Source organism: Centropristis striata, chromosome 4 (assembly GCF_030273125.1).
Source record: "Centropristis striata isolate RG_2023a ecotype Rhode Island chromosome 4, C.striata_1.0, whole genome shotgun sequence".
Classification (NCBI taxonomy): Eukaryota; Metazoa; Chordata; class Actinopteri; order Perciformes; family Serranidae; genus Centropristis; species Centropristis striata.
In genome coordinates this window covers 12,112,084-12,135,243 of record NC_081520.1, presented here as the reverse complement: position 1 = coordinate 12,135,243, position 23,160 = coordinate 12,112,084, and the positions used below count along the sequence as shown (strand labels likewise).

Here is a 23,160-nt window from a genome sequence, read left to right as displayed (position 1 = left end):
ATAATTCTCATATTTAAGAGAAATAATCAAGACATGGATGAGACATTGGATAGACAACGATGAGATCTCTTTTAAGGCTCATACTTCTCAGATTTGTCTCATGAAAGTCTCAGATTCATCTCATGTTAGTCTCTTTAATTATCCTTTAAAATAACTGAGACATAATTGAGATCAGGGGCATACAATTTTGAGATCTCCTCTGTTTATCCCACTTCTCAAATATTGCTCAAATGGTTTTCTCAACTCAACCTCCTTTGTCTCAGTGATGTCTTGTCTCTTTTTAGCTTATCTCTTGCTCCTAAGGGACCCTTAGGAGAAGTAATTCAGAAACAAATGATCACAGAATGATACGAATATGAGAGGCTTAAATTGATCTCAAGAGATGAGATTAAACAACAGATGAGCAACACATTTTTCCTATGGGTTCATACAGTGGCCCTGAGAGCTCACAGCGCTGCAACTTAAGAAAACACATGCAAATACACAAAACACAAGCAAATTGAGAAATCTTCATCAATTTGACAACACAAGCGCAGCATTAAGAAAACAAAGACCACAACACAACGAAATAAGAAAAAGTGATACAAAGACCACAACACAACAGAAGTGTTTCCAGAGGAAACTTAAAAGGGATGCACACGTCTTGACACGCTTGTGATATTATCACGTTATTTCAAGATAATGATAATTTCACGTAATAACGATCAAGCTTGCTAACGTTAGCGTCCGATCGATAGCATGCTAACGTTATCGGACAATCATAGCGTGCTTACGTTAGCTGGCGATCGATATCATGCTAACTTTAGCGGACTTGCAAGACCAAGACCAAACTCGGTTGCCGTTGAGAGAGACCAACCGCTACCAACCAAGGCTGGCGGACTATCGCTATATATCATGTTATAACAGGAAATTATCATTATCTTGAAATAACGTGATAATATCACATGCATGTCCAGACGTGTGCATCACTTTTAAGGGTCCTCTGGAAACACTTCTGTTGTGTTGTGGTATTTGCAGTGATTTTTCTTATCTTGTTGTGTCTTTGCAGCATGTTTTCTAAATGCTGCGCTTGTGTTGTCAAAGTGATGAAGATGTTTTCTCAATTTGCTTGTGTTTTTTGTATTTGCATGTGTTTTCTTAAGTTTCAGTGCTGTGAGCTCTCAGGGCCACCGTACATTCATGAGAATGCATTGAACCAGTAGGCCACCAGGACACCCAAGGTTTCGGTGTTTAAACGTCATAACATCCGTGTGTGTCTGTGTTTAGCTATATACATGTACAGTGAATGTCACCCAGCAAAGATTAAGCCTTCTTCTCAGATTCTGTATAATGCTTAGCTATGTTGGTGACATGGTTCTAGGAATGGCAAAGTTTGTTTGTCAGTGGGTCTGCTAGTCAGTCAGTCGCCACTTTGGTCCAGAATGAAATACCTTAAAGAATATTTGGTGGATTACCATTAAATATTGTTCTGACATACATGCACCCTATACAATGTATTCTAAGAGTTTTTCTAAGATTTTTTGTTTATAGTTACATGTCATGATAAATCCTACTGACCCTATTCACGATTTTGAGTTTGTTTTTTCAACAAAAATATCTATAATACAATTGTATTACTGTTGATGGATTGCTGTGACCTTTAGTGTTGACATTCATGGTTCCCAGAGGATGAATTGTACAAAACGTTTGTCCCCTGACCTCTCATGTTTTTTTTTACCTGTTGTGTCATCCATCTTCACCAATATCAACACATTGTTTAATAATTAATGAACCAATTATCCTTCCCCGGTAATGAGTTTCACAGGAGTTTGTTTGCCTTATGAGAATAGTGACAATCAGCTCATTAGCATCACTGTTCTGTTTGAAGTCTAAATCCACATGGAGAAAAACAAACCATGTCTCCACAGGGCCACATCACCATTATATTCCCTTAAGATATCTCTCTGTTAGCTACGGCTATGACAGAAATCAACCATTTAATTGCTAAACAAACAGTTGCAAAGTTACATCAAACCAACACCCCAGATGCACAAAGTTTTACTCTGATGACTCGATGTGTGCTTTAGAATATCTTCAAACTTTGTTTTGTTTCCTTGATTCAGGAACTCTGTGTTACAGTACACGATAAAGCACATAGAAAGTATGTCAAAGACAATATATAGATTGATGGAGTTTGGAAGTTCATTCCACCACCGGGCACTATAGAGGAGAAGAGTCTGGTTTGAGACACAGAGGCCTTCAGCAGCGGAGGAGCCAGACGTCTTTCACTCCAAGAGTGTAGTGGACGGGAGGGTTTGTGGCAGTTCTAGCAGTTCCATGAGCCGAAGGTGAAAGAAGAGTGAGTGGGTGAGGTTTGTCTACAATTAGCCCTAAGGCCAAAAAACAGCATGAAACCGAGACAAACTCGAACGAAAATACCACAAAACCTTACTGACCTGTCTCTGACATACAACACAGTGCTTGTTCTAACTAAATGTTTGTACACTTCTTAAGAGCCAGCAGAAGAGCCCGCCCCTTCGCGTCACTCAAGCAAAGTAGCCAATCGGCGACTAGCAAGCGCGTCATCACAACACAATGTCTACAATACCACAAAACCTTACTGAAAGTAAAGTGAAAGTGTACTTGAACTACACCATTCCATCACTGCATATTGCATTAAGGCATTGTTTCTCGAGAATATATTGCAAAATTTAAATGAAATCGATCCAAAATCCATTTTTTTTTTTACCCAGCTGTACTGATGTCAGTTACATTAACTTCATATTTTTTTAATCTTTTTATCTATCTTCAAAAAACATCACATTTGGCTTTTAATCCTGCACTCGTTAAAAACTTGCCCAACAATCACTCTTCGGGGGAGGGGGTAGTTTTGAAAAAAACAAAACAGGATCTACTCTTGAAAGCAGTGAGTGCAAAGTTTTATTTGATGTTGTTCTTGGATGTTCAAGCCTTTAAGGTCATCGTGTGTAGCCCTCTCTCAGAAGACTGCAGTGAGCTCAGCAGAAGACATTTGCTTTTTGTTACAGTCACACCAGTTACTCTGACCCTGGAGCGCTGTGTGGCCATTTGCATGTCCCTCAACACAGAGATTTGTGCTCTGCTTGCAGCACTTTAAGCTGCAACCTCATTTTCTCTGTGTATCTTTTTGATAAGTTAGTACCTTCAATTTGTGACAGAAATGTATGTTTATATAATGTAAATATAATGAATATATAAAAAATGCCTTTTTGTCTCAGTTAATATGAATATATGGCTGACTGCACCTTTCAACTTTGGCAAAAAAATTATAGTTAGTTCAGTTATGGGTGTAAAAACTGGAAGGAAGAGGAAGAGAAAGAGAAGAGCGTGAGATGGCACATGGAGTCTTGGACTCTGCAAACAGCAGTAGCAGCAAGGGTTTTTTAGCACCACAGGGAAAACACCATGGGAGCATAACACTATAATATGCACCGAAAACACTGCCATGATATGAAGATGAAGATATGACTACTTGTGAAGTGGCAGTGGTCAATAGTAACCCCAAAGCTGTACCTGTAATTTAGGATGGTGTGATGTGACAACAAACAAGGACCCATCAAAACATAAATCAAATGATAAATTCATTTTATTTTTGCTTATATGTCATCAGTGCAAAACAATTATGCAGTAGCATTATGAAAAAAGTCTTTGTTACAATAAACATACACAATGTTGAGATCCAATTCATGATGAGCCCCAAACAATACACAGTGTACTGGAGATTTCATAATCATTTTCTTAAAACTCCAAACACAGCACACTAATCAAATAAATAGTCTTAAATAATGATTTATGCAACATTTATTAATTAATTACAAATTATTTGCCAGCTATTTCATTCTGTTTTAAAATTTAGATTTTCTTTGCGTAAATGCAAACATGTAAACAACATCATATGGAAATCAAAAACGGAAAGCTCAAAGTTGGTGGAGGTGAAGGCATGCATTTTTTGTGTTTTCGCAATATCTCTATTTGTCTCAATCCTCTCGTAGATAAGCCTCATGTGCCTCAGGCTCATCACTGCCTTCTAGAAAGGCAGCATATTCTGCCATCCTTTGGATCTCTTCTACTTTAGTCTCAGCCAACTTCTTGTCAGCATCTGCTGACAGTTTCCGAGCGTCTTCCACCTGTGACTGGGCCACCTGAATGTTGGTCCTCACTGCGAAGGATGCCTGCTCCGCTCCTAGTTTGACACAGATGCAAACACATAATTTGTCAAATTGTTGGGAAAATTCAAGAGTTAACACAACACCAGCTTAGAACAGGAATTAAGTTAAAACAAAATGTGGCAAAAAAAACAAAAAGAAGGCATTCCTCGTCTCCAAATAGTTTTGTTTTTACTAAACCTTTACTGAAGTGCAACAGTGACAGCAGAAAAATAAGATTTAAATCCCTTAATTATTCTATCATTATAAATACAATCACATTTCAGCATTACATCAAGCCTCAAGAGATACAGCTGTACTCAGACATATTTTACTCACCTGAAGTGTGTGCTGCCTCGGCCGCCATTTTACACAAGTTGACAGCATTGATCCAGGTCGACTCAAAGCGTTTGCATTCATGTAGCCTGTCACTAGCCTTAAAGGAAAAAGAGATTGGACAAATTACATAAAATAAATGACTAAATATATGTTATTTTAAGTTTTTGCAAAGACTAAAAGCTTATCGTAAGAGTAAAAAACAAAAAAAGTTAAATTGTTTTTTGTTTTTTTTAACAACACAAACTAACCTCTGCACGCTGGCCATTGAGCACCTCCAGCAATGAATCCTCTTCAGCTGGGGTCAGTTTTCCCAGTGAGGCTAAATACCGTCTTTGGACAGCAATACGTGTGTGCACAGCCTGTTAGCAAACAGAGGGGTGACAGACAGTCAGGGACAGTAAAGGCCATTTTTTTTAAACCAAAGTCTGGATTTGTACATGTGCAACTGGCTTATCAAATGCAAAAACATAAATAAGACACTATCTACCATTTTTTTTAAGTATTATCCAAACCGTAAAATATAATATTCTCACAAATGGCAATTTTAAAAAGAAATAAAATCAAAATCAATAATAAAAAAGAACCAAATAATGTTTACTTTAATAAACTGGTGACGTGTTTTCCAATGTGTCTTTAGTATTTCCAATTATTATTAAACTCTCAGACTGAGGTTTGCAAGTGCCAGTTGTGGATACAATGTTTTACACTATTTGAAACCTACCTTTGAGTAATCTGTAAGGGCATTTATGAGAGCCAGGGAGGTCTGGGAGAGAAAAGTAGTTGTACTGTCTGTAACCACTGAGGCTGCTCTTCTGATCAGGGCGTCATGAGACAGGTTTTCCATCTGGTAAAGAGGTGGAGAAAGTCAGTATTTCAATTCCTACATTCATTTTTTCATGCAAAAAGTAAAAAGAACAAGAACACATTTTTTTTTCCAAAGGGAAGGAAGATTTGTGCAGTTGCAGTTGACCTGTGTTTGGTAAGAGACCGTCTCACCTGTGTAAAAGGGATAGCATACAGTCCACGGCCAGCACTTAAAGATGCTTTGCTCATGTGTGCAGTATCTGTCAGCTCCCTAAAATTCTGGACTCCACGCTTCCTGCTGCTGAACAGGACATTCTCAGGACTGCTGCAGAAAAATGAGAAAAATATTAGCAGGTCATTAGTCATGATCAATGGTATTTCAGATCAAACTTTTGCAGTGATTTGAATTAAAATCATATACTTTGAGAATTAGCTAAATCTACAGGCAATGTCTTAGAAGTTAATCTAAGCAATTCAAATTCCTGAAAGTTCGGTAAACTCATGGAGAAAAAAAAAGATAAACTGCAAACAGAAACTTCAACAGGCAGCACTTAATGGCAGAGGTCTAGCCTATGTTCCAACTAGATGGCATTAGAAATTATTCATAACATACCTTAGGAAACGGGTACAGACTGCTCCTCTTTTGAAAACACTCTTGTTCGTCCACAGCAGTGAAAATTCTGTCTGATTTCGCAGAAGTCCTCCAGCAGCACGGCCAGCACACACTGAACACTGACCAATGGCTTGCATTTTGTAGATTAAATAGATCTGCTGCACTTGAAGAATATATTTAATATGATATATGTATAGTTGCTCTCTGTATTTTTTCTATTGTCCGCAATTCAAACTAATCCGTAGTACACTTGCTTCACTTCGTGAAATCTGAGAGATACTCTTGTTCGATGTTTGCAATCTTTCAGTCTTCTCGATGACCAACTGCCCTGTCCTGCGGGTATTTGTAAGGCCCCAGCTGCACTTCATTGCGTAAACCGCATTGATCTGTTGACTCTGACCAGCAAATGTGCGTAATTGGCTTTATCTGAAAAAAAAAAAAAAAAACCCACAGAGACAGGAATTACCTATTGGTTTTTCTCTCTCTCTCTCTCTCTCTCTCTCTCTCTCTCGCTCTAGCCTGTAGAGAAAGAGATTGTGTGTGTGTGTGTGTGTGTGTGTGTGTGTGTGTGCATATGCATGAAAAAGAGAATGATGACATAACTCTTTTTTTTAACAATGACGACAAATCCTTATTAGACCTTAAAGGGGCAGTTCATCCACAGTCAAAAGTACATATTTATCCGCTTACTTGTACTGTTGTTTATCAATCTAACAAGTTTTGATGTGATTTGCCGAGTGTTATTGCAGTGGCTACCTTGGGGGTTTTTTTGCAACCACCACATGTGTGGTATGAAGAGACAGTAGAACAGGTCAATAACTTCAAACACATCGTCGCCATTCATAAACAATCCCGACAAAGACTCTATGTCATCTGTAAGCTCAGAGCACTGTCTGTTGTGACAACTCCTGCTGTTAAGAAACAAGAAGTTAAGAAACAAAAGTATAATACAACTATGTACTGTTGTACTGTCCCCATGCCCTTCTCAAGCTTAGAATAACACACACTGCAACCAAAATCATCAGCCTTCCAACAAACAAAACTTCGGACCTCAGTGATGGAGCCGCCCCACGCCTAGCACTCACAATACGAATGGCACTGATCACCCCCTCAACCATTACTGGTCGCAGGTACAGGACTTTAAAATGGAAGACAGCTCGCTCTGAAGAAGACTCGATGTTCTGTCATTATGTGTATGTTCGCCAAGTGTGTTATGCTGCTGCTGTAATATCTGTATCTGTGTCTTTTTTTGCACAGGCTGTGAAAACAAAAGTGCCATGCCAAATGCACGCTCCCTCAAAACCTGCAACATCTGTGGCATCGTGCTGTGTAATAAAACTGAAAATTTTAGAGGGGCCTTTTATTGTAGCCAGCCTAAGGCACACTTGTGCAATACTCATGCTTTCTAATCATCATCTTGATATGCCACACATGTGAGGTGGGATGGATTATCTTGGCAAAGGAGAAGTGCTCACTATCACAGATTTAGACAGATTTGTGAACAATATTTGAGAGAAATGGTCATTTTGAGTATATAGGAAAAGTTTTAGATCTTTGAGTTCAGCTCATGGAAAATGGGAGCAAAAACAAAAGTGTTGCGTTTATATTTTTGATGAGTGTATAAAGTCTTAAGTCTAAGTCTAAAGTCTATCTTTGCAGCCCCCTGCTGGCCAGAAAAAAAAGGATGTGAATTTTAGGGCATTTCACTTTTAGACTCATGTTTAGCAGGGGATGCACATGTTATTACCATAGGATATTTTGTACACTTTTTTAAAGTAATACAACTAAATGATGGCCCTGGGTAAAACCTTTCCAAGTAGCTCCTTGATGGATAGCTACAGATAAAAAAAAAAGGTTCTCATTCCTCATTACGTCAGTCCTGACGCAGAACGCAACTTCACAGTCTCTGGGGCAATCAAAAATAGATAACCAATGAGGGGAGCCAGCAGTGAGTGACGATGACTACATTCTGATGATTCAAATTTCATTTGTTCTTCTTTAGTGATCAAGTCTTTAAATTCATTGTGCCCTGACATCTCTCAGATTAAGGTAGACAGAGTAGATAGCAACAGTTAGATCAGCAGAATACATTGTCTTTTAAACAGCATCGAGGACTTTGACTACTTTATTTAAACCAGCATCATAGCACTTAAGAGAAACTTTAAATCAAACTTAACATTTAATGATAATTTTCTATTGACAGCCGCTTTAAAATATTTTTATTGTCAGGTGCTTTACAAATAATTCTTGATTATATTTTTGTCAGTACCGCAAACACTTCTTTAAAAAACTGATATATGGCTGATAACATGTCACTAGTAGTTGGTAAGTCTCTTCGGCAGCAGTTAAGGCATCAGGTCATTGTTTTGCACATCCTGGTGATGACTTTTCTTTGTATTAACTTATTGCTCATTGTGATCTTTTTTAAAAAGTGCTTCTACACAACTACACGCTACATCTTATTTGCTGTTACACTGTTGTCTGATAGCTTGATAATCATCTTGAGTGATGTACTGCTCCTCATGACCCATTTTAAATTCACTATACAAATTGGTTTGTGCATCGTTTTGTATTTTCCTTTGGCTCTGTACACACTTGTTACCCCAGTTACTCTGACAGCAATGACTCTGGAGCGCTACGTAGCCATTTGCATGCCACTGCGCCATGGAGAGTTGTGCTCCACACGCAACACTAATTACTGCATCCTCATCATTCACGGCCTCAGCTCGATACAATGTATTGTTGTTCTATCCATATTCTTTACATCAGCCTCTCTTAGCTTTTACCAACAGAACATATTATGTTCAGTTGAAATTTTCATTTTGTACAAATGGCAGAGTCATGTTAAGTCTGCTATAAATCAGTTTTACTTCTTGATTATGTTTATCCTCATTGTATCCTCCTATGTTAAAATAATTAAAGTGGCCAAAACGGCATCAGGAGAGAACAAAAAGTCAACATGGAAAGGGCTCAGAACAGTAATACTTCATGGTTTCCAGCTGCTGCTCTGTCTCATCCAGCTGTGGTGTCCGTTCATAGAAGATGCTGTTTTTCAAATTAATTTATTGTTGTACGGTCAAATCAGGTACTTCAATTACATTACTTTTTATCTTGCTCCAAGATGTCTTAGTCCTCTAATTTATGGTCTCAGGGATGAAAAGTTTTTTCTTGCACTGAAAGATTATGTTCTTTGTGGCTTTGTCAAGAACGGATCCATTTGCGTGAAAAGTTAGAGCCCTAAATTTGCAACGGAAAATAAAGTTTATATATATAGATATATGTTATATATTTATCACATATTGTTTAGTCTTGCTCCAAGATGTCAGAGTCCTCTAATTTATGGCATCAGGAAAGAAAAGTAATTTTTCTTGAGGTTAAAAGCTGTGCTTTCTTTGGCTTGTATCAGATAAATTAAGATTTACAGCGTTTTATTTTTGCTAATGTTGTTTTTATTTTTTGGTTTGACCACGACTGTCATTACACTGCTATAATAAATACACTAAACAGATCAAAAACCCACAAACAACAAAGTCTGATGATGTGGTTAGGATAACATAATATTTTAATTAATAAATAAACTTTTTTCCTATTCCTGTATTTATCTATTTTCCATGACTGCATTTAAAAAGTCCTTGCCCCCTGAATGCTGTTGATTATATGTGTAGTAAATAACCCAGAAAAAAAATATATTGTCACACACATATTAAAAGGAGATCTGTTTTACCAATAAGTACTTATGGATTTATTTTACATCTTGGTCTATAATATGAAAGTTGCATTCTGCTACTGAAAACCACAATGTTTCAGTTATCTTGTTATCCGACTCCTACTAGGACTGGGAATCTATTACATATTTGTTGAGACCAATGCTATTATTGAAATGCTTATTTGTCTGATTCATTATCCAGTAACTTATTGATCCGGATCAAAAAAGTAGTAGTAGTAGTTCTGTCATCTTGAACCAGTCTGGCCATTCACCTCTGACCTTTTGGCATCAACAAGGCATATTTGCCTAAAGAACAGCCACTTATTGGATATTTTCACATTTTCAGACCATTCTCTGTAAACCCTAAAGATGGTTGGTTGTGCGTGAAAATCCCAGTAGATCAGCAGTTTCTGTAATACTCAGACCAGCCCGTCTGGTGGTGGTAACAACTATGCCACGTTCACTTTGCGGGTCAGGAGTGCAAACTTATCTGTATTAGGTACCATCATACTACAATGACTAATTATTGCTGTTTTTCATGTAAATACTGTATAAGATAACTGACAGACAGAAATGAAGAACACCTGATGGATAATACCAAAGGACGCTCTTTAAATTTAGACAGCCTCATGAACAGCAACCGGATGCTATATTGGGGGTATAATTTTTGGCATTTTCTACCTAACACAACAAAAGTTTTACCTTCAGATAGCTTACAAGTAAAAGCATGAGCATTTGAACACACAAAGTGCTTAAAGTGTACTCTTATAATAGCCCTCTTATTTAATATTTTCCTAAAAACCCTGCTGCCAACAATTTGGCAAGAGCATTCATTCTGCCTGATAGCCTGCAAATGTGTTATCTGCTGAAGTGAAGTCCACTGGGGTTTAGAGGTAGAACGTTTGTTTTGGACACTGATTTTGCTCCCCTACTGTCCTGACTGCTGACGTAAAACTTGCGTAAAGAGCTGACGAGCCCCAGAGAGCTGCTCTCAACAGAGTCTACTTGTTTGCCAAACAAATGAAAACTTTAGGTTGCACAATTAGACTCAGGGGCTTCACGTTAATAATTAACCAGTCTGTTAATTACTAAGCAGGGGATACCTTGGGACGTGCAGGTGCTCGCGGTGCTTGTGAATGGGCACATTACAGCTAAAGAAAACATCTATAACCGGAATAACAAATTGTTAGTGGCATGTCTCAATCTATATTACCTGCCAACTGAGTTTACAGGTGTGCTTAATACTGCAATGCGTTTAAGTGTAATTTTCTGTCTGTCTGTCTGTCTGTTAACAGATGGTAAAGAAAGTGCAAGTATGCCTTGGTCAGAGACAATGTAAAAACATGTTACAATTTAATTGATTGATGTGTGTTCAGTTTCTAAGTTCACAAATAAACAAAGTCAATTGTCAGTAATGTGTGAAGTTATTTTAAAGAGTGAATCTGAGTGTTCTCTTGTGTTCTTGTAGTTGATTTAAAAAGCTAATTCACAGTTTTTTCATTCATCTGCCACAAAAATGAAACAAAACCGTGTTTCAAAAGTTGTCCATGCATGGTTTTGATTTTAACAGTTAAAACTACAATAAAAATAATATAGTTCATTGAAATATATTTTCGCACATTTTCTTGATTCTATAATCCAGAATAATGTATAAGTATACGCATATTTTCAGGATAATAAACAACCAATAGAAACATACAGTCCTGAAATGTACAGTCCTGATCTTTGCATCGACTGTCAACAACATATACCCCCCTCCTGTTCCCAGTAATGTATGTTCAACCAAACAGCCATCTCAAGTGCAATGTCCTTTAACCCTGACTCAAATCATGGACCTGTCATGCACCAGACAATAACACGTTATTTGTCTGAACCAACATTAAGTTTATAAATCAATGGTATACTGTTAGTTATCTGAGCAGGTCTACCTTAAAGCCTACTGATCATATTAAATGCTGATAGGAGATAATATACACTCTTTAATATGTCCTGAGGCCAGTTTTACAAAGACTGACTTTGACTGTGGCTAAGATTAAAATAATAGTCAAAAAATCTGATAAATGTCTGAATTAATTTGCCACACAAAGCCATCGAGCTCTTGATTATCTTAAGTAGAAATGTTTCAAGTAATTTCTGGGTCTTCTCACTCCAGCAAAGGGAATTGGCAGTGAAATGGCAAACTTTTGGGTTATAAGTCTTTCTAAATTGACCCTGGCTGTGGTGACTAGTAGGAATGCCAGTGTATTTGTAAAATACTCTGTTCCAATAAAGTACTGCATTTAAAACCTTAATATAATTTAAGTGATCACATTACAATGTTTCTATTCTTAACTTTTTACAGTTAGATTTAGTATTTATTGTTTCTTTAAAATAATGTGGTTTTAGTATTTTTGATAATTTCTGTAGTCATCTCTGTGTCTTAAAATACTGAGGCTCTTTGCTTTTCAGCAGTTAGTTATTTCTCCTCCATGAGCTTTCACTCCTTTCCAACTGATGCTGAGTCAGAGCAATGTTAGCTAAGCTGTGAAAGAAAGGCTAATGGTGAATAACTAACGTTGCTGATGGTTATCCAAGACACTGAGATTATTATCAAAATTATCAAAAACACACTATTCAACTAATGTTAGCGAATGTGCTAGCATGCTAGGAACTTAATGCTTTGTTAGCTTAGCGAACATTGCCAGGCAGACAACTATGCTTCATATGATTACATATGTCTGCGCCCTACCTTGCAGTGAGTGAAGTGAAAACATACAAGATTTTTTCACATCTTGTGATGTGAAGGCAGAACTAGAGGCCAGTCTCAACTATCTTTATAATGCTTTCTTAAGAATCAGCACTGTACTCCAAGTACATGAACTAGGAATCTTAACACCACACACACGTAGTTCTTTAACCAGGCAGTGACCTCACATTACTTTATCTGCAGTTCAAAAACGTAGGCATCCACAACACCTTCCACCACCAAACTTAATCTAAAGTGAAAAAAGTGTTGAGGGAGGCTGCCAAAACCATTTGCTTAACAGTTCACAAACTGCATTGTACAGGACACAGCTGGATCAACTGACCCAGCTCACTTTAAAGTGTCCACTCAGCACACAGCAGAGTCACCAGTGTCAACAATCAATATGTGAGCCACCTCTTCCAGCTGGAAAAGGTCCAGTTATGTGCAACAACGTTAGCTATTCAAAAATACTTACTTTACAAAAAAGAGACATTTTGTAGCTACCAGTGTTGCTATCCAGTCTGTGCTAGATTTGTAGATCCCCCAAACTACAACCATTTGAATGAAATTCATTTTCACAATGTTGATCAGCTCAGAGTCTTCTGCACAGTGTCCACACATATTGCAACAGTATTACATCAGAGGTTTTTATGTGGTCTTTGGGCAGATTGTGTAATTAGCCGATTTTTAGGAATTACTGCACTCGAAACAGTTCAACAATACACACATTTATATTTTACTTTTGCTTGAAATTAGCTTGCATTTATCTGTGAGGTTGTAAATATTCAGTTCAGCCGAAATCACCCTTCCCAAGAAACTGGAAGAAAGACTACAAGTATGCCTTATGTCACTGGTAGACTCAGGTGGTTAGAACTGCGTCCACAGCAACGTAAAGCCAGTAGCATTAGCATACTGGTTTTTAACAGTTGACTACTAGCTTACACTGCTGTTGTAAATATGACCAGCTGAACATTCGCAATTATATTGACTATGTTTCAAAACTAGTCTACAACTTTGCTTACACAGAGATAACAAAATTAGAATTACTTTTAGCTGACTTGCTCACGGTAATGTTACTTACAAGTCCAACAGCAAGAAGACCGGGTTGGCGTATATGTCTTCCAGGCTCTTCATGTCTGGAGAAGTTGCTGAGGCCGCTTCCGTTGGCTAGCTACGTTTCTTGCGCAGCACAGCAGACGCTCCGCTGGCCCTCCCTGACAGCAGTCTCTCCCCATATACTTAACCGAGTATCGTGAAACACTCCGCTGCCCACAGCAGTCCTGGCAGCGCGGCTATAGTTAACCTGGCTGACTGCAGGCAGCGCCAATTAGCTCCAGTTAGCATTTAGCATCAAGCTACCAGACCAAGGTTATAATAGTTTAGGATTTTTCATTAGTTTTAGTTTTAATTTTTAGTTTTCAAATTCAGTTAGTTTTAATTAATTTTTAGAGTGAGTTTGCAAGTTTTAGTTTAATTTTTATTTTTTGAAAATGCTTCGTTTTAGTTTAGTTTTTATTAGTTTTAGTGTTAGTTTTAGTTTTTTTGTAATGGTCTATGTGTTCGAGATTCAAAGAGGTCATAATAACTTTTGCCTTTATTTCCTTTGGTTTATCCATGTTAGCCCCATAAGGTTATTAACTCTTACAGTTCCAGGTGTCTTGAAATTTGGTTCGAGTGTAGACATCCCAGTCTCAGTTAACATATTTACAATTTCTTCCTGCATGTTCACTAACCAGCAGCTATTTAGTTGCTGGATTTTCAGCGCCATCACAAAAACATTTTGATTTGTAATATCATGGTTGAATTGAAGACTTTTACTTGCACACAGTGAAAGCACAACATCCAAAGTTTACAGAGTGTTGCCCCGGCGACACTTTTACCATAATAACTAAACGGTTTGCGCTACCGGGAAAATTCCAATGTTCTCTGAAAGCTGAGAAGTTGCTCTTTACAGCCAATATGGTGCCATTACGGTAATTTCACTCGCGCTTCTCCCTGAAGCCCACACTCAGCGGCGGAGAAATAGAAACACTGAATTATGTATGAAAAAAGTTGACAAAGACAAAAATGAAAGACATTTTCACTTTAGTTTTAGTTAGTTTTGTAACCGCACAATACAGTTTCAGTTAGTTATCTTTTTTTTAAAAACTCTTGTTTTTATTTTTATTTCAGTTAAGGAAAATGTTTTTTCAATTCTAGTTTTCGTTATTTTGTGAGTTTTCGTTAACTATAATAACCTTGTACCGGACGTGTCTCTGCTGAAAGTCTATCAGTAGTTACGGGAATACGAATTCGCTAACTGACCAATCAGAAACGAGTATTCAATAAGGCTGACTAGTAATATTTTATAATATCTCATACAGTCTATATATATTTCTGCCTCCTGGTGGCCAAAAGTGATTGAAGCAGTCTAAATGTGCGGGGTTGTAATTACTTTACCGCCCAAGTCCTGCACTGACAACTATGCTTTAGCAAAAGTACCACAATATCAACCACTATTTACACATTAAATAATATATTGGAATATTTGTTATTGTATAATTATCACCCAACATATATTAATATTTCTGTTTTGCTGTGTAAGCAGATTTTTTATGTTGCAGCTGAAAGAGGTGGACCTAACCACTTATATATGTATATATGTATATTTATATGATATTAATATTTGAATATGAATACATCATATGTATCTAAGGTAATGTGGCCCACATTACAATGTTTTATAATAACACTATGATCAAACAGGTTTTTTATTATGCTTGACATTGTCAAGTTGTCTGCATAACTTATTCCACAAATAGGGCCTACTGCATCCCATCTCCCTGCTGAAGTTTAGTTAATGAGAAAAATTACGCTGTATGACGATAGCATGCAAATAATGTATCTCTGGAGGAATGGGCCCTGAGTCAGATGTAAATAGAGACAAGCACTTCAGTTACGGGGGACACATCCCAGAGATGGTGTTCACTGAATAAAAATTTTATGATAAGAAGAATAGAAATCTAAAGTTTGGTCAACTCTCTTCTGACTGATGAAGACATCCATAGGTGAGTATTACTCTTTTACACTGAAGATTGGATGTGTATTATGTGTATATTTGTGTGTGGACTTTAAACATATTTTCTCTTTAACAGGTGTGCTGTTTCAAAATGCAGAATCTGACTGAATTTCCAGGCAATGCAACTTTCCACAGTAGCCTGTCTGTGATCATCAAGGTGTGTGTGGTTATCCCCTTCTTCTGTGTCTTCCTCTGCTGCATTGCTGTCATGCTGCACATCTTTGCGTCTCACAGGCATTTCCTGGACACCACACGTTACATCCTGTTTTCCTACATGCTGATCAATGACACTCTCCAGCTCTTGTCCTCTGTGCTGCTCTTCCTGTTTGTCATGGGTCGGGTGAAATTTGCTCTTGTCTACTGTGTTCCTCTGTTGTTCTTTTCCACTGCGACCTTCCAGAACACACCTTTAATCCTGGCCACCATGTCACTGGAGCGTTATGTTGCCATCTTATACCCTTTGCAGCGCCCGGCCGCCTGGCGATCAGACCAAATCTGGATCATTATTCTGTCCCTGTGGCTCATCAGCTGTATCTTCCCTATTATTCACTACTCCATCGGCAAAAGAGATCCTGCTGTAGATATCCTTTCTACCCCTGTGCTTTGCAAATCTACACTTATCAACTCATCTCCAATCCAGGGATTGTTCCAAGCTGCTGTAAGTATTATCTTCTTTGCAGTTGTGGCTGTTGTCATCCTCTTTACATACATTAGAATCTTACTGGAAACAAGGAAGCTGAGACAAGATAAAGTGTCTGTGACCAAAGCCATGCACACTGTGCTGCTCCATGGCTTTCAGCTGCTGCTATCCATGTTGGCCTTCACACACCCTATCACTGAGACTCTCATTGTGCTGCATGCCAACTGGTTGCCAGAAGACATCTCCTTTTTTAATTATTTCTGTTTCATCCTTATTCCCCGCTTTCTCAGCCCACTCATCTACGGCTTTAGAGATCAGAGTCTCAGGGTCTGCATTGGAAAAACATTCCTCTGCTGCTCAAACAAAGTCAAACCCAGTGTGAGAGGCAAGCTGCAGGACAACTTGCTTGCTTCTTGAACTGGCTAATATAGTTTTGATAGAGATTTCAAACCTAAGTCTTTGTGATGTTGAAGAGGTTCCTGCAGGTCTTTAAAAGCATTTTGAGCACATTTTCCTCCCTGAGAAGGTACTAAAAATGTAATTTAAAACAGCAGTTAACATTATATTCCTTTCAGCTGAGAGAACAGCTACATTTAATCAAACTGAATCATGAATGAATTGATTAAACCTCTGCTAACCTCTGCTGCTCTGTAAAATGCAGTCATGACCCTCTGATCTGTGGATACATTGGCACTGTTTTTTGAGACATGATCCACAGTTGTTAAACATAAACCAGCCAGTGACCGTGTTTCTGTGCCAGCAGCATCAATAATGATTACTCAATTATGTGAGTGAATTTAAGGTATCTTATTCTAAGATTCAACCTCTAATTCCCTCAATAAGCATGACATACTGATCATGATGAAAAGTGCACGATTTATGATAAACAGTGTGACTGGATTTCAGGCCAGTCAGTGCTTCTGGCCTCCTGTAATTTACTGTTATTAGATCATGTTATGGTGTTATGGTCCCAAATATCCAAATAATACCTGTCAATATGTGTAATTTAAAACATATACAAATCATGATTTTGTGATTATTTCATATTTGCAGTTCACATAATAAGAGATCAGATATCTGCAGTGGACATCATTCGATTTTTTCTTTTAATATTAAGATTAATATTTCCTTATTAGTCCCACAATGGGGAAATTCATGCTCCTCATTTAACCCATACTTTTGACACACCAGTGAACACACCATGCTTAGGAGCAGTGGGCAGCACATTACTGCGCCCATTGTGGTGAGATTTTCTGCATTCCTGTCTCCAAGTCAATTTAAAAAATGAGATGAGAAAAGTATGAAAGATTGTTTTGGGGATTATATTTACATGGTTTCCTGTACATTCCTTTCTGTCTCTTATGTGTTATTCTTTTAAGATTTAAATGAGTAAAAGACACAATAAATCAATTAATATACCATTAAATGTACGGATAATATTTCTTAATAATTATAGGAATTAATTGATGGATCAAATGTGACATAAATAGATATTTGTTTTACTTTGCCATTTACTTATTATGATTTTTTAATATTAAAAAATATATTAAGTTAAAAATTATTACTTCTTAAAATATTTGTATGTATTAAATGTATAGAATGTGATTAATAAACATTTATGTATGTATGTATGTATGTATGTATGTACTGTATGTATTTAGAATGAAGCAATCATTTACAGATTTGCTCTTTCTTATTGATTTACCACTGAAGTCAACCAAATACTTAATCAGTGTCTTCACTGTGCAGCTTTAAAATGGTAGTTTGGCTGTTGGACAGAGCATTTACCTGCAGGTGCCACACTGACTCAACATTTTGTGACAAAGTCCATTAAACTTTTTGCCTGTGAGCAAATGATTTGCCCCAATCACCCACATTAAAACAATAAAAATAAGTTAAGTGAAAGCACTACATTAATTGCACCCTGTTTAATCCATTTTAATGCTTTATTTGCATAATTCAGCGCTCCAAATGAATGTGCATGTTGTTTAATTACAAGATGCAGAAAACTGGCACTGGCAATCCATAAAGTTTAAGGTATTTCTGTATACATGCTCTCATGAGAAACTAACTGCCCTGACTCAATTCAGGCTGAAGGTTAGCCTCATCCATATTAAGGGATCTCAGAGCAGATGAAGGAGATCCCCATGTGAGGAGGCACGTTTGTAAATCCCAAAGATCTTCTGTCCAGGGGAGAGAGAGATGAGCTCACTGCCATTCCCGAGAAACAGCGCTGCATTTCAACTATCTGCAGAGAATTAAAGTACTAATTCAAAAGATTCAGTCCAAAGAAAACTTGGACAAATGATATCGTAAACGGGCCGTTTACAAGGGTAATGTTAGCGAGACAGCAAGTAGCGACTCAAGTTGTTGTTATCCGATGCAATAAACATGTGCGGGGTATTCTTCTAGTGAAAGGAGCATTGAAATCTGAACAAAAGTGGTCAGCTGGACACCCACGGAGACACATGATACACAAAGGTATACCATAGACTGTATATAAATGATGGACGTAGTCACTGTGACGTCACCACTTGGTTTGTGGACGGCTCGTTTGAAGCATCGAGTTCAAAGTTACACAAGTCGCCATCTTTCTTTTAGTCTGTCACCATCTTGGTTTTAGAAACTGAGAGCAGACCATATTTAGACTGTGGAGGAGCGAGGGGTTGATCTATGGGTGGATCTTGACTGACGGTCGAGGACACTGCACTACATGCCCATCTACACCGGCTGTGGCAACATGACTGCACTTGGCTGGAAAGTCGCTGCAAATTCATGTTAGCATTAATTGTAGCATTAACTGGAATGTTAATTTTGGCTAGCAAAAAACAAAAACAAAATGTACCTTACTTAAAAAAAGAACATCAGACTCCTTGTAATGTCTATTAGTACAACCAAACGTTGAACAAGACATTTTTAAATTAACAAAATCATCATTCATTAAGTCAAAATACAGTGCGAAAGCATCAAACTTATGAGTCGAAACCGGGTGAAAACACAGACAATGACAAACAAGTTCATGGCTATTTTGAAGTTCACAGTACATTGGACACACATTACTTTTCTTCTCTCCTGATTACGGCTACCCTTGTTAGCCACCTGTCAATCAATGTTAGCCACACCCCAAATCATATGATTCTTTATCATCTGTTTTCTTCTAAATTGGACCATTATTTAAACAATTAGCATCATATGGTCATGAAGAAGATTTTTTTTACTCACGACTGAGACCATAGTGTTGTCAAGATATTTTTTTCTTTGGTAATAAATAAAGTGAGAAGTTTTGCATTTTCTATTGCAAAAAATAGGACCAAATTGCTTCTGCAAAAGCTGTTAGCAACCCCTGTAGGCATTTTTGGTAGAATGCAGGCGCAGTAATGTGCTGCCCACGGCTCCTAAGCATGGTCTGTTCACTGGTGTGTCAAAAGGATGGGTTAAATGCAGAGGTTGAATTTCCCCATTGTGGGACCAATCAGGGAATATTAATCTTAATCTTTATTATGTGAACTGCAAATATAAAATAAATTACCAAAACATAATTTATATATATTTTGAATCACACATATTTACAGGTATTATTTGGATATGTGGGACTCCCATGGAGACAGTGGCTTGCAGGCTTATACTGTGTGTTCCTTATTATTCTGATATTTTCATTTGAAAATTTTGTTCATTTGTTCACATGACATGGTGACCTGTGAACATCACACTAAATTGTGCGTGCAAAAAAACCTTTTAAATATCTACAACATGGGTTAACAACAGTGGATTACACAAGGCCAGAAGCACTGACTGGCCTGAAACCCAGTCACACAGATGATAATAAATCATGCATTTTATTTTGCTTATTGAGGAAATTAAAGGTTGAATCTTAGAACAAGATGCCTTAAATTCACTTACACAACTGAGTAATCATTATTGATGCTGCTGGCACAGAAACACGGTCACTGGCTGGTTTCATATTTCAGTTCATAATTCAGTTACATTAAATTTAGCGGTTCTCTTATTAACTTTTAAATAGACTTTGAATCTTCAGATTGACACAGAACAAATATTTTTAAAGTGCATCTCCACAGTAAATGTAGGACTTTTTAATATCACATGAATGCAATTTGATACCTGTTTTTATGAGCAAATTGTTCCAGTACTCTCCAGCATTTTATGACTTTGAGTATTTCTATATAAAAATTGATTCAATGACCGTGATTTGGACCAAGTAAAGTGGCTTGAAATGGATGAATGGATCAAACAATTATCAATATTATTCAAGTTATTTAAGTATAAATCTACAAAGCAACACATGCCTGTTAATAGAATGAAGAGCTTCCAAGCTTCTGTAACCAGCTAGTGACAATAGTTTTTGCTTCAGGTGTGATGGTGCTGACTGAAAGTCCACAATAGAGAACAGAATATCTTCCTGCATCCACAATACACCACCAAAATTATCACAGCTCAAAGTCAACAGCATGAAATAAAAAACATTACTGACTGCAACAGGCAAGGAAAATAATGTTAACTGCTATTTCAAATTCAATTTTAATATCTTCTCATGGAGGAAAATGTGCTCAGAGCTTTTAAAGACCTGCAGGAACCTGTTTAACATCACGAAGACATGAAGCATTACGTTTGAGATCTCTGTCAAAACTATATTAGCCAGTTCAAGAAGCAAGCATGTTGTCCTGCAGCTTGCCTCTCACACTGGGTTTGACTTTGTTTGAGCAGCGCAGGAATGTTTTTCCAATGCAGACCCTGAGACTCTGATCTCTAAACCCATAGATGAGCGGGCTGAGAAAACGGGGAATAAGGATGAAACAGAAATAATTAAAAAAGGCGATGTCCTCTGGCAACCAGTTGGCATGCAGTACAATGAGAGTCTCAGTGATGGGGTATGTGAAGGCCAACATGCATAGCAGCAGCTGAAAACCGTGGAGCAGCACAGTGTGCATGGCTTTGCTCACTGACACTTTATCTTGTCTCAGCTTCCTTGTTTCCAGTAAGATTCTAATGTATGTAAAGAGGATGACAACAGCCACAACTGCAAAGAAGAGAATATTTACAGCAGCTCGGAACAATCCCTGGATAGGAGATGAGTGGATAAGCATCGATTTGCAAAGCACAGGGGTAGAAAGAATGTTTACGATTGAATCACTTTTGCCAATGGAAAAGAGAATAATAGGGAAGATACAGCTGATGAGCCACAGGGACAGAATAATGATCCAGATTCGATCTGATCGCCAGGCGGCCGGGCACTGCAGGGGGTAGAGGATGGCAACATAACGCTCCAGTGACATGGTGGCCAGGATTAAAGGTGTGTTCTGGAAGGTGGCACTGGTAAAGAACAACAGAGGAACACAGTAGACAAGAGCAAATTTCACCCGACCCATGACAAAGAGGAAGAGCAGCACAGAGGACAAGAGCTGGAGAGTGTCATTGATCAGCATGTTGGAAAACAGGATGTAACGTGTGGTGTCCAGGAACTGCCTGTGAGACGCAAAGACATACAACATGACAACAATGCAGCAGAAGAAGACGCAGAAGAAGGGGATAACCACACACACCTTGATGATCACAGACAGTCTATTGTGGGAAGTGCCTGGAAATTCAGTCAGATTCTGCATTTTGAAACAGCACACCTGTTAAGGAAAAAATACATTTAAAGTCAATACACAAATATACAATGTCATCTTTACTTATCCAACCTTTAAAACTGACTATTTGCACTGTAACTTAATACACATCCAATGTTCAGAATAAAAGAGTATCACTCACCTATAGATGTCTTCATCAACTTTAGATTTCTATTCTTCTCATCATAAAATGTGTTTTCAATGAACAACGTCTCTGAGATGTGTTTCCCACTAACTGAAGTGCTTGGCCCAATTAGATCAGACTCAGGGCCCATTCCCCCAAAAGATACATCATTTGCATGCAATCGTCATACATCATAATGTTTCTAATTAACATTTCAGTGGGGAAATCAGTTGTGGAAAAAGTTATGGAGACAACTTTACAATGTCAGGCAGAAAAACAACCTGTTTTGATCATAGTGGCTAACATCTCATAACCCAATGTTATTGTTAATCGTAGAGTTTATACTTAGCATCATGCCTTTAAGCCTATGACCATGGTCTTTCTTCATTATTATTCCATTTCCCATTATTACTCACTGTAATATGGCCCTTGATACTCTGGCTCGGGGCGGGGTTATCTGACCAACAAGATCAACTCGGTGCCATTAAGAGTGTTATCATGTTATCATTCCAGCTAGCGTGCCAAGGTTATCAGGCGATCGCTAGAATGCTAACGCTAGCGGGCTAGCAAAAAAAGTCCAACATTAACATCTTACGTTCAGTGTTAATAAGAATGTATTTGGTGGGAGCAGCACAAATGTGTGTAGAGACATGTAGTCTGCCGTTGTTCTTATACCTAGTTGAACAACAACAATCAACCAGTAGTCCAACTATGGCAGGATCATATTTTTCCTGTTCTAGCTTCGCTGCACTGGCTCCCTGTAAAATCCAGAATTGAGTTTAAAATCCTTCTTCTTACTTACAAAGCTCTTAATGGTCAGGCACCACCATATCTTAAAGACCTCATAATGCCATATTACCCTTCGAGAGCACTACGCTCCCAAAATTCTAGGTTACTTGTGGTTCCGAAAGTCCTTAAAATTAGATTGGGAGCCAGAGCCTTCAGTCATCAAGCTCCTCTCCTGTGGAATCATCTCCCAGTCTCAGTACAGGAGGCAGACACCCTCTCTTTATTTAATGAGCAACCATAAAACTTTCCTCTTTGACAAAGCCTATAGTTAGGGCTGGGCTTCTCATGTTTTTGCTAACTTGTCATGTTTTAGCTAAGAATCCTGTGCGAAACCATGCAGAACCAACAGCACTGAGCGTGTATTTACGGCACCAGTGAGGCTAGACACAGCCTTAGTCGTTGGGGAGGGCCGCTGGGTTCTGATGTTTTAGCTAAGAATGCCATGCGGAAACAACGACAATGCGCACGCATGTACGGCGCCAGTGAGGCTCAACACAGCCTTAGTCGTTGGGGAGGGCCGCATGGTACTTGCAGTGGTGGTGTGGACGGGGGTGTTTCCACTCCCTAGGATT

The 23,160-nt window shown here is 38.0% G+C and overlaps 4 protein-coding genes across 5 annotated transcripts; 2 read left to right on the top strand and 2 right to left on the bottom strand.

Moving 5' to 3' along the window:
- Window positions 1–3,592: 3,592 nt before the first annotated feature.
- LOC131969591 (diablo IAP-binding mitochondrial protein-like) lies at window positions 3,593–6,278 on the bottom strand. 2 transcript variants are annotated; one of them, XM_059330664.1, is made up of 6 exons: window positions 5,920–6,278; window positions 5,499–5,628; window positions 5,224–5,346; window positions 4,751–4,861; window positions 4,503–4,599; window positions 3,593–4,201 (listed from the first exon to the last, which is right to left on the bottom strand). In XM_059330664.1, exons 1-6 carry the CDS (start codon window positions 6,054–6,056, stop codon window positions 3,996–3,998), a joined length of 804 nt encoding a protein of 267 aa, XP_059186647.1. In that variant the 5' UTR covers window positions 6,057–6,278; the 3' UTR covers window positions 3,593–3,995. The 2 variants fall into 2 exon arrangements, with proteins under 2 accessions (XP_059186647.1, XP_059186646.1); XM_059330663.1 differs by having other exon boundaries at window positions 5,499–5,631; window positions 5,920–6,268.
- Window positions 6,279–8,015: 1,737 nt separating this feature from the next.
- Window positions 8,016–9,152, top strand: LOC131969961 (odorant receptor 131-2-like). Its single transcript, XM_059331194.1, has one exon. The coding sequence runs from the start codon at window positions 8,217–8,219 to the stop codon at window positions 9,150–9,152; it is 936 nt and encodes a 311-aa protein (XP_059187177.1). The 5' UTR covers window positions 8,016–8,216.
- A 6,347-nt stretch (window positions 9,153–15,499) lies between these two features.
- Window positions 15,500–16,465, top strand: LOC131969960 (odorant receptor 131-2-like). The gene has a single exon (XM_059331193.1). The coding sequence runs from the start codon at window positions 15,500–15,502 to the stop codon at window positions 16,463–16,465; it is 966 nt and encodes a 321-aa protein (XP_059187176.1).
- A 4,241-nt stretch (window positions 16,466–20,706) lies between these two features.
- LOC131969959 (odorant receptor 131-2-like) lies at window positions 20,707–21,825 on the bottom strand. The gene has a single exon (XM_059331192.1). The coding sequence runs from the start codon at window positions 21,664–21,666 to the stop codon at window positions 20,707–20,709; it is 960 nt and encodes a 319-aa protein (XP_059187175.1). The 5' UTR covers window positions 21,667–21,825.
- Window positions 21,826–23,160: the final 1,335 nt, after the last annotated feature.

Excerpts from the sequence above, each read along its gene's own strand:
- LOC131969591 (XM_059330663.1), bottom strand. The coding sequence starts at position 6,056 with ATGCAAGCCATTGGTCAGTGTTCAGTGTGTGCTGGCCGTGCTGCTGGA. Across the intron at positions 5,347-5,498 it reads ATGCTATCCCTTTTACACAG|ATGGAAAACCTGTCTCATGA; the intron begins GTGAGACGGTCT and ends CCTCTTTACCAG. Across the intron at positions 4,202-4,502 it reads CGAGGCAGCACACACTTCAG|GAGCGGAGCAGGCATCCTTC; the intron begins GTGAGTAAAATA and ends GTGTCAAACTAG.
- LOC131969961 (XM_059331194.1), top strand. The coding sequence starts at position 8,217 with ATGGCTGATAACATGTCACTAGTAGTTGGTAAGTCTCTTCGGCAGCAG.
- LOC131969960 (XM_059331193.1), top strand. The coding sequence starts at position 15,500 with ATGCAGAATCTGACTGAATTTCCAGGCAATGCAACTTTCCACAGTAGC.
- LOC131969959 (XM_059331192.1), bottom strand. The coding sequence starts at position 21,666 with ATGCAGAATCTGACTGAATTTCCAGGCACTTCCCACAATAGACTGTCT.